Source organism: Dryobates pubescens, chromosome 1 (genome assembly GCF_014839835.1).
Source record: "Dryobates pubescens isolate bDryPub1 chromosome 1, bDryPub1.pri, whole genome shotgun sequence".
Lineage (NCBI taxonomy): Eukaryota > Metazoa > Chordata > Aves > Piciformes > Picidae > Dryobates > Dryobates pubescens.
The window spans coordinates 52,044,252-52,058,277 of NC_071612.1; the positions used below are offsets into that span (position 1 = coordinate 52,044,252).

General features: G+C 37.0%; 1 protein-coding gene across 1 annotated transcript in view; it reads left to right on the top strand.

The window, feature by feature from the left end:
• TLL1 (tolloid like 1) overlaps window positions 1-14,026 on the top strand; it is a 124,555-nt gene that overhangs the window by 91,111 nt on the left and 19,418 nt on the right. The window contains exons 13-16 of the mRNA XM_009904561.2: window positions 4,149-4,344; window positions 5,772-5,897; window positions 8,793-8,953; window positions 12,174-12,354. Of these exons, the coding sequence (XP_009902863.1) occupies window positions 4,149-4,344; window positions 5,772-5,897; window positions 8,793-8,953; window positions 12,174-12,354 (664 nt within the window). The remainder of the gene's footprint in view (window positions 1-4,148; window positions 4,345-5,771; window positions 5,898-8,792; window positions 8,954-12,173; window positions 12,355-14,026) is intronic.

The window sequence follows — 14,026 nt, forward strand, 5'->3', positions numbered from 1 at the left end:
CACAAATTCTCTTTCATTTTTTGTATCTTGAATTAATGTTTGGTCTCAGGCAGACAAGATCATCTCTCTCCACCCAAAGTGTTTTCTGAATAGCATTCAAGACTCTGTGTGGCCTGACTTGAGATTGCTTAACATAGTTTTCCAGTGTCTCTTTTTAAGCACTGTTGAACATGAATCATGGTTTCAGTGGCTTTATATTTGCTGACCAGATACGGAACTTTAGTAGTCTGCCATTGGTGCTCCGTGTTCTTAAATGTGATCTCATAAGAGAAATGGCACTATGGCTCTGCTCTGTGGAAAAGACTTGCCACAGTATTTGATCTCCGTACACTTGCTTAACACTGGCCTGTATGCATAGTACATTATTGCTCGCACTAATCAAAGTTCAGTATCACCTCAGGGAAAATCAAACTTTCATCTCTTTTTATCTTTCAGGGCCTTTTTGTAATCACCAAATTATGGGCTATTTGTAAGTTTGAAGATAGCATGTTCATGCCCCATAACAACGAGAATTAGAAGCAAAGGACCAGCAAATGAGAGCACAACTTACTAAGATAGTGGTTAAGGCTGTAAGAAGAAAGGTCCAGGTTTTCCCTCAGACTGTTAGTAGATTGGCACTTTATAGAGGTGAAACATGTGGACTGATAGCTCATAAGAAGAAAGAGGAAAGTGAGAAGTAATGGTTGAGTGGTTGTCTCAAGTTACTGCCTCTGCTGGATGTTTAGGGGGAAAAAAAGTAAAAAAATCCAACTGTAGGGACTTAAAAGGTATATAGTCTTCTATGGAGAGTCTGAGCTGTGATTCCAGAGTGGCAAGATGCCCATGAGCACTAAATGAGGTATTCCAAACAGGCACAGAACTTCTCTTGTATCTGTTTTTTTTTTTGCAGTGTTTCTTACTGATTTGTCCACAGGGTTCCCCACTGAGTGTGAGAGTTGCTTTGCAAACTGCTATAGAATGCCTTGCCTAGATATTCACCACTGAGTCTGATTTCCATTTCAGCTCCAAGAGCTTGAATGTAGGTGTGTCTTTGGTACTCAGTCCCTCTCTGGACTGAATCTTTGGTGTACTGCCCAGTAAAACAAAAAGTTGTTTCAAAATCACAGTTCTTTGTGCCAGCTGAGATCAAAAAAAGTAAATGTCAGGCCAAGAGTTATTGCAGTGTGTTTGTGAGAAATTATTTCTCTGTCCTTTGAAAGGTACAGTTAAGTAAGAGAAAATCTCATTATCCATATGTAATGCTAGAAAAAATACTTGCATAAATAACCTTCACTCTGAAGTGAAAGCACTAGGCAAGCTGAGAATTTAAAACTGTATCAATGACTCATCTTGTTTTGCCTGCTGTGGGCAACACATTTTCCAGTGAGTGTGGGATTATTCTTTCTTATGTGATTGCCTGTTGGGCAGCTACACTTTTCAGCATCTAGATAGCAGCAGAGGTTTTGGAACTGGTAACTCCGCCTTTTTGCTTCATTAGTCACCTTTTTTATATTGTTCTTTGAAAATTATCAATTCTTGTGTTACAATTTTTTTTAGATAACTTTTGTTGGCCTGTAGTCTCACCAGTTAAGGCAACCCAGAGGTTTTATAGAGCTGAGCCATATTAGTCTTCCTCATGAGGCCGCCCTGTTAATCTTTGATCTTTGTGCAGATAGTGTTCATTTAAATATTTTTACGTAAGTCAGGGAATAAAATTTATTTGACCTTCTGATTCCACTAAGGGCCTTTTATCACTAAAGTCTATGACTTGAGTCTGGTGTGTTTACCTGTACTGGAATTTCACTCTATCAGCAATTAAATTAACAATGAGAGGAAGTAATTGATGATTTATCCTAAAATATGATTGTTCCAAATTTGGTCTTCAATTTTTTTATTTTTTTTTTTTTTAAGCTGTATTAGTTGTTTTTCCTTTTGGGAGGCTGTTATAAACCCAAACTAGTCTGGAATCACTAACTAAATATATTTTTCTCTAAAGTAATGTTTTATTTTTCCAAAACTGCAATTGTGTGCGAGGACTTTCCTTTTGAGAATTGATGCTGAGAACATCTCTGGCTTTCCATTATGCCAGGACATTTCTTAGTGTTTTCCTGTGCTTGTGTGTCTGTCTTAGCAATTTTTCTGGCATTTTCTCAATTTAGCTCTCTAATGCGATTCAAATTCTGGGTTTACTCGAAGGCCTTCAAAAGCTGATGGTATCTTTCATTCTTCTAGAAGCAACACATTCTTCTTCTGTAAAATCTGTTTGTGCTTTTTTTCTCATTTGCTGATGTTTTACATATTTCTTCTCATCCATACGTAATATCAGTCTTGTGAAATTTTAATGCTTCAGTAAATAAGGTTTACAGGATCAGTCCAATTACAACTAAGCTCACTGGGAGTCCTTTCATGAACTTGAAGAGATTTTTCTAACCTTGTAGGAGGAAGAGTAAGAGACTATTGCAAGTGCAGTAGGTCTTTGTATGGCAGTGTTCCCAGATGACAGTACCACAGCATCTTAAAACTTGAGGTACAGATAAACAAAGCACATTTTATATTAGCTCTTTTTTGTTCAGTGCCTCAACACCAGTTTGATTTTCTCAAAAACACAGTAGTTGCCTGTTAGTATTTATGTACTTGTAACAATTTAATCCCTTAATAATATTTACAGCAATAATGACACGAATTGCAGTAGTAGTACACTAAAAATAAATACGGTAGAATGACCATCTTTCAAACTGTTTTGTTGAAAATCAATAGCAATTTTTAAGTTGGTTGATTTTTATATTCTTAGGTAGTTTAGCATCTTACTGCTTTATGAGATGTATTTTTAGCTGTTGTCTTCTGCCAAAAATAGAGTAATTCTCAGAAAAGAAACTAAAAATTCACCCCACCAAGAATTTGATATGTGTGACTGAGTGCTGCACTCTGTCTGTTAAATAGTATAATTTCCATATTGCCCCACAGAACATGGAAACATGGGGAAAAGAGATGTTAATCAAAGGTCTTGAGTAGTGAAATGACCACAGATGTGTGGGGAAAATATACAATTCCTTCATTGATATTAGTGGGCTTTGGACAAGGTCAGTTCTTTCTACATCAGATTGCAATATAATTTTTTTCTGAGACAACAAGGCAGACTCTGTTTCAAATTGGAAGATGACGTCATGTGTTTCAACTTTATTATTTAGACTAATGAAAATCTGGAATTGTTATTACAGTGTGAAAAACTTATCAGTGCTCAGGTAGGCACACACATAAACCCACAATTACCAGTGAAGTCAGCAGTAGCTGTTTGCATTCAAGATTTTTATGATTTCTCTCCCTCATTTACCAAACTATGACCCAAAGCAATTCCCCAACAAACAGCTAAGAAATTACAGTAAATGCCAATATGGATTGTGCCAGAGAAATAAATGGAAAAAAGTTACATATGTAAATGTTTAAAGAATTGGGAAGTTGGAAAAAAGACTGACAAATTTTGTGTGTAAATCATTAAAATGAAATAAAATCAAACAGCCACCTCCCCCAGTTTTTCCTCTTACATAAATAAAGCAGAAATCCTAATGTTCTAAATGAAAGCTCCTTAGTCTGGTAGTCAACTGAGCTTAGACATAATGCACAATCAGAGCAGAGTACCAGCAGCCACTTGTACTGAGTGTGCAGTTTATGTGCAAGAAAAACTCATCTGGAGAAAAATTGTGGATTTTTTTGGGGTTGTTTTAGAATAGAATAGAATAGAATAGAATAGAATAGAATAGACCAGGTTGGAAGAGACCTTCAAGATCATCGTGTCAAACCTATTATCCAACCCACCTAATCAACTAAACCATGCAACTAAGCACCCCATCAAGTCTCCTCTTGAACACCTCCAATGATGGTGCCTTCACCACCTCCCCCGGCAGCCCATTCCAATGGGCAATCACTCTCTCTCTGTAGAACTTCTTCCTAACCTCCAGCCTAAACCTCCCCTGGCACAGCCTGAGACTGTGTCCTCTTGTTCTAGTGCTGGTTGCCTGGTTTTGGCTTCTTTGTCATTTTAACAGAAGTTGGATATGCTGTATTAAATTTGAGGCTTCTTCAATTCCTTCTCCCTGACTGTGGTCCCACCCTCTCTCTTCATGCTTATGGTCAAGTTCAATTAGGTCACTTTAAAAACAATTTTTTTACAGATTGAGCGACATGATAACTGTGCATATGACTACTTGGAAATTCGAGATGGAATGAATGAGAACAGTCCTTTAATTGGTCACTTTTGTGGCTATGACAAGCCAGAAGACATTAGATCTACCTCTAATACCCTGTGGATGAAGTTTGTTTCTGATGGAACCGTTAACAAAGCAGGATTTGCAGCTAATTTTTTTAAAGGTAAATGTTAAAGCTTATTTTGGGAGCTGTGATCTGCTTATCACTTGGTTTTGTACTAGAAAAATTATGACATGATATTAAAAATATTTCTCTTACTCTTTTTTGACTAATATCAGTTCTGTACTGTCTCCAGCACATTTTTTTATCTGGGCATACCATTTTATCAAAACAAAGCAGTAGAGGTATTTGAACCTCCTTATAAAATATGTCCGAAGAACGAAGGAACATATTCAGTACAACTCGCGACTCTCTTGAGATTCAAATGATCAACTTAGTTTTGAAAAACCTTTGAAACATATCTGATCTTGTGAAAAATTACTTTTTTTTACATTGTGCTATCAAAGGTGAACTTAAATATCACAAATGAGTCTGTGGTTTTGGGGGTTTTTCATCTTTTTTTGTTGTTTTGTTTTTCTTTTTTAATTGAGTGTGGTTTTTCTAATCCATTTGCAGCATTAGGCTGTTTTTTCAATTTGTTACTTTTTGTGAGCAAAAAAGAAAACCCAAACAAAGCAGATGAGAAATAATAATTACCAATGGCCTCACAGTCTTTGTTCAGTCGTGGGGTGAGTATGTGTCATATAACTGCAGCTATACCTGCAGCATTTGGTGCGTGGGGACTGTATAATTTCTACTGTGTGCTGCCCATGGCCCAGTGAAAACCACTAGGAGTAGAGTGGCCATGGTGACACTCAAAATACAGGTCGCAGCACCCGGAGAACCTTTTCTCACCCTAACTAATAGTTTTCACTATAGAAAATAATAACCTTGAAGGCTGTAAATATGAGAGTCAGAGCTCAGTTTTATTCCAAAGAAATTGCTTGTCCTGGTGTAAGAAAACAATATTTCAACATCTGAGGAATATTTTAACAATGAACCTCATGAGTATACTTCAGAGCTAGTAGAAATAATACATTATTCCTTTCCCTCCCCCATCCCTGATGCATCTTGTTCCCTTTAATATCAGTAGAATGAAAACCTGGGATTTGAGGATTCTCTTAATCTGTTTTTTTAGTATGAATTCAGGATAATGCACAGATTGATTCTGTGGGAGATAAAGTGCCCTTCAAGTGACCCTGCTGTGGATTTTCAATCTTTCTTTCAATACTTTATACAACCTTTTGATGACAGCTGCCTGAATTATTGTATGCTGCCCACAAAGTGCTTGTAAATTAGGTCTGCAGCTGTCAGTAGATATTTTTGTAAAAGAACCCCACCCAAACCTCACAAAAGATAAATTCTTATTTTCTCCATTGCAGGTCTCCTTAACATTTGAAAATCCTCTAGTCAGCAACCACAGTGTGTTATATAGTGCATCTTATAACAGCATGCATGCAGCTTTCTGGGTTAATACTTATCCAGCAGTTGCAGCAGAGGAGGATGATTATTTAACATATTTTTGTGTTCTTGTCCTTCTGTCTTGGCAGAGGAAGATGAATGTGCCAAACCTGACAATGGTGGCTGTGAGCAACGCTGTGTAAATACGCTGGGCAGTTACCAGTGCGCCTGCGATCCTGGCTATGAACTCGGTCCTGACAAAAAGAGTTGTGAAGGTACAGTGCATTGCTCTGCTATGGGCTCTTAAAGCTCATGCAGCACTATGGCTTGTATGAAATCTACATCTTCTGTATGTGCTGTCCTACCAGTGTGAGATCTGTGGAACTCAACATGGAAAACCAGTGTTTGTTGTTAAGTAGTGGTGCCAGAGTAACATCTGTCTACAGCGTTCACATTCATCTGATGTCTGTCCCTAATTTAGCTGTGCAGATTTAGTATTAGCCAATTGGGAATGATGCAAAGCAGGACTTCCTACCTTCCCAAACAACTTGCTACATTATTCATGCTTATTAAAGCAAAGTCTTCCACTGTGCATAAGGAGACAATTATCAGCAGAGCAATGTGCCACTGTCTGAGAATCAGAGTAATTAACAATCCCTCTGACCACCTCTGAGTGGGGTGTGACTAGGAAGCTGGCAGTTTTGAAGAGCAAAATCCTTTATTCCAGCTTAAAGCTCAGCAAAAGCCTCCCCACTTGCAGTCAGATTGTGTATTTCTGTTGCTGGGGAAAAAAAAAAAAAAAAGAGGTCTGTTTTTCAGGATGAGTAAAGCATGTTAAAATAATCATTTGGAGATGTAAAAACCTGGTACATTGGAGTCTGGATTGGACTGAAACAAGCTTTTTGTATTCTGTACATATTTCATATAAAAAGAAAGAAGAGGAAGCTCTTGATCAATGCACCCCAATTAATGTTTTTTTTTATTCATAAACATTTTTAAAAAATCAGGAGTAGTACAAATTATTCATAGTTCATCTGTTTGAGTAGTGAGTGGAAGCTGACAATTGGAGTGCTCAGAATTTTATGGTTTTCTTCTGATATGATTCACTGGTCTCTATTTTTTTTCCAATTTCCTGGCTTTAATTCATGTTTTGTTGCAGTTTGAGGATTTTTCCCTTAGTTTCTTTGCACTTTTTGTTATTTTGCTTTTAATTCTTGAGGATTCTTTTGTTTGTTTGCTTGTTTCTGTCAGTGTGTTTGTGTGAGGTAGCAATGGTCCTACACTACAGGCATTTTGGACTGTGGCTCTTATTAAGCTGGTTGGGTTTTAGTTGTTGTGTCATGTTGTTCCCCTGAAACTTTAATAGTAAGCACATTGGGAAAACAAAATAATTTAGGATGCAGAAAGCAGACTTAATCTAAGGAGGGCCATGAAGACAGGAGATTGATCATCAGCCCAAATTCATCTGAGGAAATTGATTTAGTCTGTCTGCTGACCTGGGTCAGAATATTAGGGAAAGTTGCCAGTCTTTCAGAGTTCTTCCCTCTGCCTCCAAAAAATAAACATGGAATATCTCCCCAGCACCCAAGAGGAAAATGACTGGTAAAAGAAGTCACTCAGAGTAGTGCAATGTGGAGCAAAACCCCTGGGCTGTCCCTAAAATTGTGTGTGCTTTTGTTCCATGAGATGTAGCACTCACTATGTGCAGACACTACTTGGGACTGCTGAGTTAAAATCACTGTGTAGTGAGTGTTGCATCCTAGTTTGGGAATTTGAGCAGTCACGTAGCTGTATTAATTCACACATGATGCCAGAGTGGAAGCCTGTAACTCAGGAACTCCACTGCTTCACTGCAGTGTTGACATGCACAAAAGATTGCTTTGTGGTCATCTAATCCAGATCTCTGCCCCCAGCAGCATATTAGCTTTAAGATCTGCCCCCCATTATTTCCAGATTTCTCACCATTGCCTCAAGGAATAATGGAGTGATATTGAAAAGCAGAAATGGCAAACCAGAAGTTGTCCTGACTGAGACTGGACCATTTAGGGGTATAGCTTGTCATCTGAATGCAGTCTAAACCTGTGCCTGGTGTTTTTTTACATACTGAGGAGTGACCTAGGAATCTTGGTCTTCTCACCCCGGTCATATTACCTTCATGTATTTACCAAGAAGTTTTCTGTATGGGAAGCCAGGTTCCAGGAGAAAGACTGATATGTGTGTGGGTTGGCCAAATGAGCTCTGACACAGAAACTGGAGAGTTCTCCCAGGTGTGTTAGGTAAAGCTGTAGTGTGTGAGATCAGCTAGAAAGGAATAGCTAGTTTATAAAACAGTCCGTCTTACCACAGAGCAGTTGGAAGAAGGTAGAGCTTTAGACAGCTCCTTAGAAAGAGATTTGAAGATGATTTCCAGTGCTATCAGTCCTGTATTGGTATCAGTGCAGCAGCGTGTGATCAAGAAACCTTGCAAATCCTATTACTTAACCAAAAAAATAATTCCACAGATGGAAAAGATTAGTGCTTTTATCCTTTGCTATCTGAATTGTATTCACAAACATAATAAAGTATTGTTCTGTTGTGTGGAGGTGACTATTCAGCGTGTATTTGGATATAGTAGCTATTGTCTCTATCACCTGAACATCCATAGCAAGAGTAATTGTGACTGAGGAGTACATGACTGCTATTCCAAAGAAGTCACACTTTCCAGTAGGTTATGGGAGGCATTTGCAGCTATATGAGCTGAGACAGATAGGGCTGATTCTGGATCAATAATCAAGGGGAGATGCTGGGGAAATGTGAAGCAAATTCTAAGTAGTCTCTCTGTCAGAAGAGGGGTGGTCAGGGTCTTGGGAGGGTGGTGAGGTCAGAGGACTTGCATGGGAAAGACTGTGAGAGAATAACCAGAGTCTCTGGAGGGAAGGGAAAAAGAATGAACATGATAACGCCTTGTGTAGTCCTGAACTTATCTCTGTCCACAAACCTGCAAGCTATTCAAGATAGGAGCTGTCTCTTTCTCTTTGTTTGCACCAAACATGATAAAGCAAGATTCTGATTAGTCTGTCTGGGTATTACAGCAGTGTAAGTAACACGAGGACTGAATCTTCTCAGTGTGCTTCTGTTTATAGTAAAATATGATTTCAGTCAAGAAATTATGCTTTCTTTTAATTTTGCAGCTGCTTGTGGAGGACTCCTGACAAAGCTAAATGGGACTATAACAACACCAGGGTGGCCCAAAGAGTATCCTCCAAACAAAAATTGCGTGTGGCAGGTGGTTGCCCCGACGCAATACCGAATTTCAATGAAGTTTGAATTTTTTGAGCTAGAAGGGAATGAAGTAAGTAACTGTGAGCAAAGAGCTGCACAATCTGTTACATGCTAAACAGTTTCATGAGTGTTCAAGGATAGGTACTGTTTTATGAAACCTTTGCTGACCTTTCACATGCTGACAGTAACCATAGATATTCTTGTTTTCATTTTGGGACTGTTCCTGGATTCTTTCAAAACAAACATGGAGAGAATAACTCTCTTTTGTGTATCATCTAAATGTATATGTATTACAAGAAATGTAAAAGAAAAATGGTCTGCTGAGTTTCAGATGACTTTTTTTTATCAACAAATTAAAAAAAAAAAAAAAGAGCAAATGGCTAAAGCATATTGCAAAGAATTCAAGGGAGGAAAATCTGGATTAACCAAATTGTCTTTGCAGACTATGAATACAAAGAATACACGTAAGATGTGGCTAGTGACAGAGCAAGGGAGCATGTAAATCACTTACAAGTATCTCATGGGGGAATATTTTAAAATGAGCAGCTCCAGAAATAAAGCACAATAGAACAGCAGTGCTGTGGGAGCTCATCCCCAGGTGAGAAAGAGGTGCAGGGCAGAGCCCTTTATGTGGCGAAGGCTGCTTTCTCTAGCTTTAAGCAAAGCAATAAGGGTTGCAGTGATTTCTTGGTGTGAATCTGTAAAATGCAGTTTTGACATCAAATTTTCAGCCTCTGTATTGCTTCCTAGGCACTGCTGTGTCAGACTGTAGAGTTCCCTTGCCATACTCTAGCCATAATATGCTGCAGCCTTTGAGGTTATCTGGATATTCTTTGTGTTAAGAACCCGAATCCCAGGACATTATTTCTGACTAACCAAATTTGTAGTAACACATTTGATGGGTCGTACTTTGGGCATGAAATCTGAAGTGGGGAAAGCTGGCATTTCATTACAACTGATTCAAAAAACAGCCATGGCTTATCCAGAATATCTCAAAATTACATGCAGAGGCAGCAATGAGAGATTTTTATTGGTTTTTCTTTTTTATTTTTAATAATTTGAGATGGATTCTGAAGTGCATGAAATTCCAACTTTTAATGATTTGTGTGTTTCACTTGTCCTGCTGTTATTACAAAAACTGCAAAAGGTGTAATAAAAACTTACAAATTCCAGAGAATTAAAAGTTAATTACCATTTGAACTCTTCATAAAACCGTTTATCCTGCACTTTCTTGATACTTAAGGTAGGTTTATAAGGAAGACATCTGAAATGTAATGAAATTGGTATTCTAATGTCATACAAGAAACATAACTTAAATGTATATATAAATATATATGCATAATACTTTTAAACATTAAAAACTTTGGTTTTATCCTCTCCTGTACTACTAAATCTCAGCTTTATACTACTGAATAGTAGTACTAAGAATGGCACACATGAAAATCAGAAGAAACGTCAAAACTCACGACTGATCTGTTGCTGAGATTTATTAATGTTGTGAGCTATAATTGAAAATCACATGCATTAATATGAATTTATGTTGCAATTAATATAAATCAGAATGTGGCATTAAATCAACTGTTAGGAACCTTTGTGTTCTTTGTGATGCATAAAATAGTGTCACTGGAGTTAGTCACTTTCCAATTCTGGATCACAGGAAATTAGGAAATTTGTTCCAATAACAATGAAAATGTAATCACCATATAGAATGTATTATGTAAACAATTGTAAATATTGTCAATTATTTAATATTTCATAGGGAGGGAGAAGAACAGAAGAAAAAGCATCCATTTTTATAGTTCTTTCTCAGCTCCCCTTACATTTCCTTTTTGATTAGAAAATATGATTTTTTATAATGGACGGACACTCTAAGCTCTATATGAATCCTTCTGGCCAGTGTTTTCACTTAAGCTATTAATTTCAGACACCTGGGACATTTTTGATTAAATGATTGATAGTTGAGCCTAAGAAGAATAGAATAGAATAGAATAGAATAGAATAGACCAGGTTTGAAAAGACCTTCAAGATCATTGTGTCCAACCTATCATCCAACACCACCTAATCAACTAAACCATGCAACCAACAGTCTCCTTCTAAACACCTCCAGTGATGGTGACTCCACCACCTCCTCAGGCAGCCCATTCCAATGGGCAATCACTTTCTCTGTGTAAAACTTCCAACCTCCAGCCTAAACCTCCCCTGGCACAGCCTGAGACTGTGTCCTCTTGTTCTGGTGCTGTTGCCTGGGAGAAGAGACCAACCTCTGCCTGTCTACAACCTCCCTTAAGGTAGTTGTAGAAAGCAATAAGGTCACCCCTGAGTCTTCTCTTCTCCAGGCTAAGCAATCCCAGCTCCCTTAGTCTCTCCTCATGGGGCTTGTGTTCCAAACCCCTCACAAACTTTGTTGACCTTCTCTGGACACGCTCCAGCAAGTCAACATCCTTCCTAAACTGAGGAGCCCAGAACTGGACACAGTACTCGAGGTACAGCCTAACCAGTGCAGTGTACTGGGGCAGAATGACCTCCTTGTTCCTGCTGGCCGTACTGTTCCTGATGCAAGTTTAGAAGTTTTTGGGTGGAAGGTTTTAGGTTGACCTATTGATTATGCAATAAAAGTATTATCAGGAGTAGTAGGCCTTGTGTAAGACTGTTTTGTTACATTATTTTACCCAATTTTTAACATTTTAATGAAAATTGCATGCATCAGCTTTCCAAATTATAGCTATGCTCCTGGTAAAGAATATATGGTTTTTATAGTGCATGTTTATGTACTTGTAAGTAAAGGAATGTATCCTAAATACATTATTATGGCAAAAATGATCTTGTAAGTTTCTAAGTGAAAATATTTTTATTAAAATGTATGAGGTGCAGGCAATCAAATGTTTGTAGGTTCTGGGTATGTGGCTTGTAGCACAAAGATAGCTATGATTTTTTAGCATGTATGATTCTAGAGCTTATGTCTTTAGAATTTTTACTTTCAAGATAAAATTAAAATATTAGTAAACAACTTGAAATTCAAGTACTTAAATAAAGGTTAGTGTCTATCAAAATATACTTTTGAAATGTAATGCACAGTACAGTTACTCCCTAGTCACCTTGAAGTATTCTTACAAAATAGCAATGTATGTTTTCAGAGTCAGGGAAGTGTGGAGAGAGGAAAAAAAAACAGGAAGGGATAAGATATTATGAATCTATTATTAAGCAGTATACACCATTAGAGTTTTTTGCAGCGGTCAACAATGCTTTTCATTTGGTTAATCAAAAAAAGTATTTTTTCTTTCTTTTCTCAGGTTTGCAAATACGACTATGTGGAGATTCGTAGTGGCCTTTCTTCCGATTCTAAACTACACGGTAAATTCTGCGGAACAGAAGTGCCTGAAGTTATCACCTCTCAGTACAACAACATGCGAATTGAGTTCAGATCTGACAACACTGTGTCAAAAAAAGGCTTCAAGGCACACTTCTTTTCAGGTATAGAAAATTTATGTTGTGTATCTGTCAGTGCCTCTCAGCATACACTGCCTAGGTGGAGTGGATTTTGGTATAAAATTGAATGATCTTTTAACTTTATAGATTTCCTGGTAGCTTTGAATTTATGTATGTAAGCATAAAGCACTCTCCTGTCTTAAAATACTGTTTCTAATTTTAATATCTGTAGAAAATACATGGAACACACATGCACACATACACATATACAGGTGTAGATATAGGTGTAGGTATAGGTATAGATTATAGATGATATAGATATGATAGCAGAGGCAAATAAAATTGAAATTTCTAGTACTTTTTTTTTATCCTAAGCTTTGTTGATATTTTTCCAAGTCCCCTTTGTAATGGGATCTCAATTACTTACTGTGTACTCATCTATTTTTCTACTCAACTCTTTTAATATATTGCATTACTTGTGAAATTGCCACTTTGTGCTACAGCGTTTAACATTAGGGTTACTTTCCTGCCAAACTTTGCACTTAACACTTTGCAGAACAGAATTTAAGACCTTGCTCTTGCAAAAATGTGTCTTAGTTATGAGTGTAGTCTGACTGAGACAGATCAGACTGATAGAAGTTTATATCATCTGAGGACTTGTATTGTTGAATAAAGGGATACATGAGTGAAGCCAAAGATGATGGAAAATATTCTGCTTAGTGCTTTTCTTGTGTGTTTATACATTTGTATGCATAGGTATTTTATGTCATGCAAAACAAAGCAGGATACCAGTCCTGTCCATCCACCTCCCCAAACTGGAAGTCATCCAGAAACATTTGGAATTTGAATTCCATCCCAAGGTTTTCAAGTATGGATAATCCTGATTTTGTTTAATGTAGCAAAATGTACTACCAGGCACTGTTAACTAGCATTGCTTTACTAAAATATTTTTGAAAGCTGAAATGAAATGGTGTTTCATTGATTAGCTTTAATAAATGGTAACTTAAGTTTATGTCACAGTAATATGAAACAGTATATTGTATAAGTGATGTGATTTGGAAAGTAAGGAAAAGAACTGTCATAACAAACTGTTCAGACTTCCATTGATTTGTTACTATGATTACTTTGATGTCCTTAAACAGTTTTGAAAAATGAAAAAACTATTTAAAAAATGCAAAAACTATTTAGAGAAATTTACCTTTTCTGTTTTTCCTAGTAATCGCATTTCTCTGGTTGTAGTCTTACAGAATCTTCTATGTATAGTAGCTTTTTTCTTTGACTTTTTGATTTATGTTTTACATTACCAAGAAGCATACAAGGTTCACTCAGTATTTGTAGTAAATGCATATATGCACATATCAGAAAGACACAACTACTCTCCATGTGTTGGCCTAGTAGTGGCAGTAGGAATTGTTACATATTCTGATTTTTTACAAGACTAAGTATTGGTATGTTCCAGTTTTTACAAAGGCCTGCAAATTAAGCTTGTTATGTATTTTCAAGATGTATAAAGCTGTCAAATAAGATTGCCACTGATAGTGTTGTAATTCATAAGTTCTTCAAGTCACAAGATCTTTATTATGGACATGTTGAACATTTATACACGTGACAGTATGTTTTGGTTTTCTTTACAGTGATAGTAATTTTTTCAGACATGTCTATTGATTTTCAGGGCCATTTATAAACTATTAATACCATGGGTAAGCTCTAGGAAGAA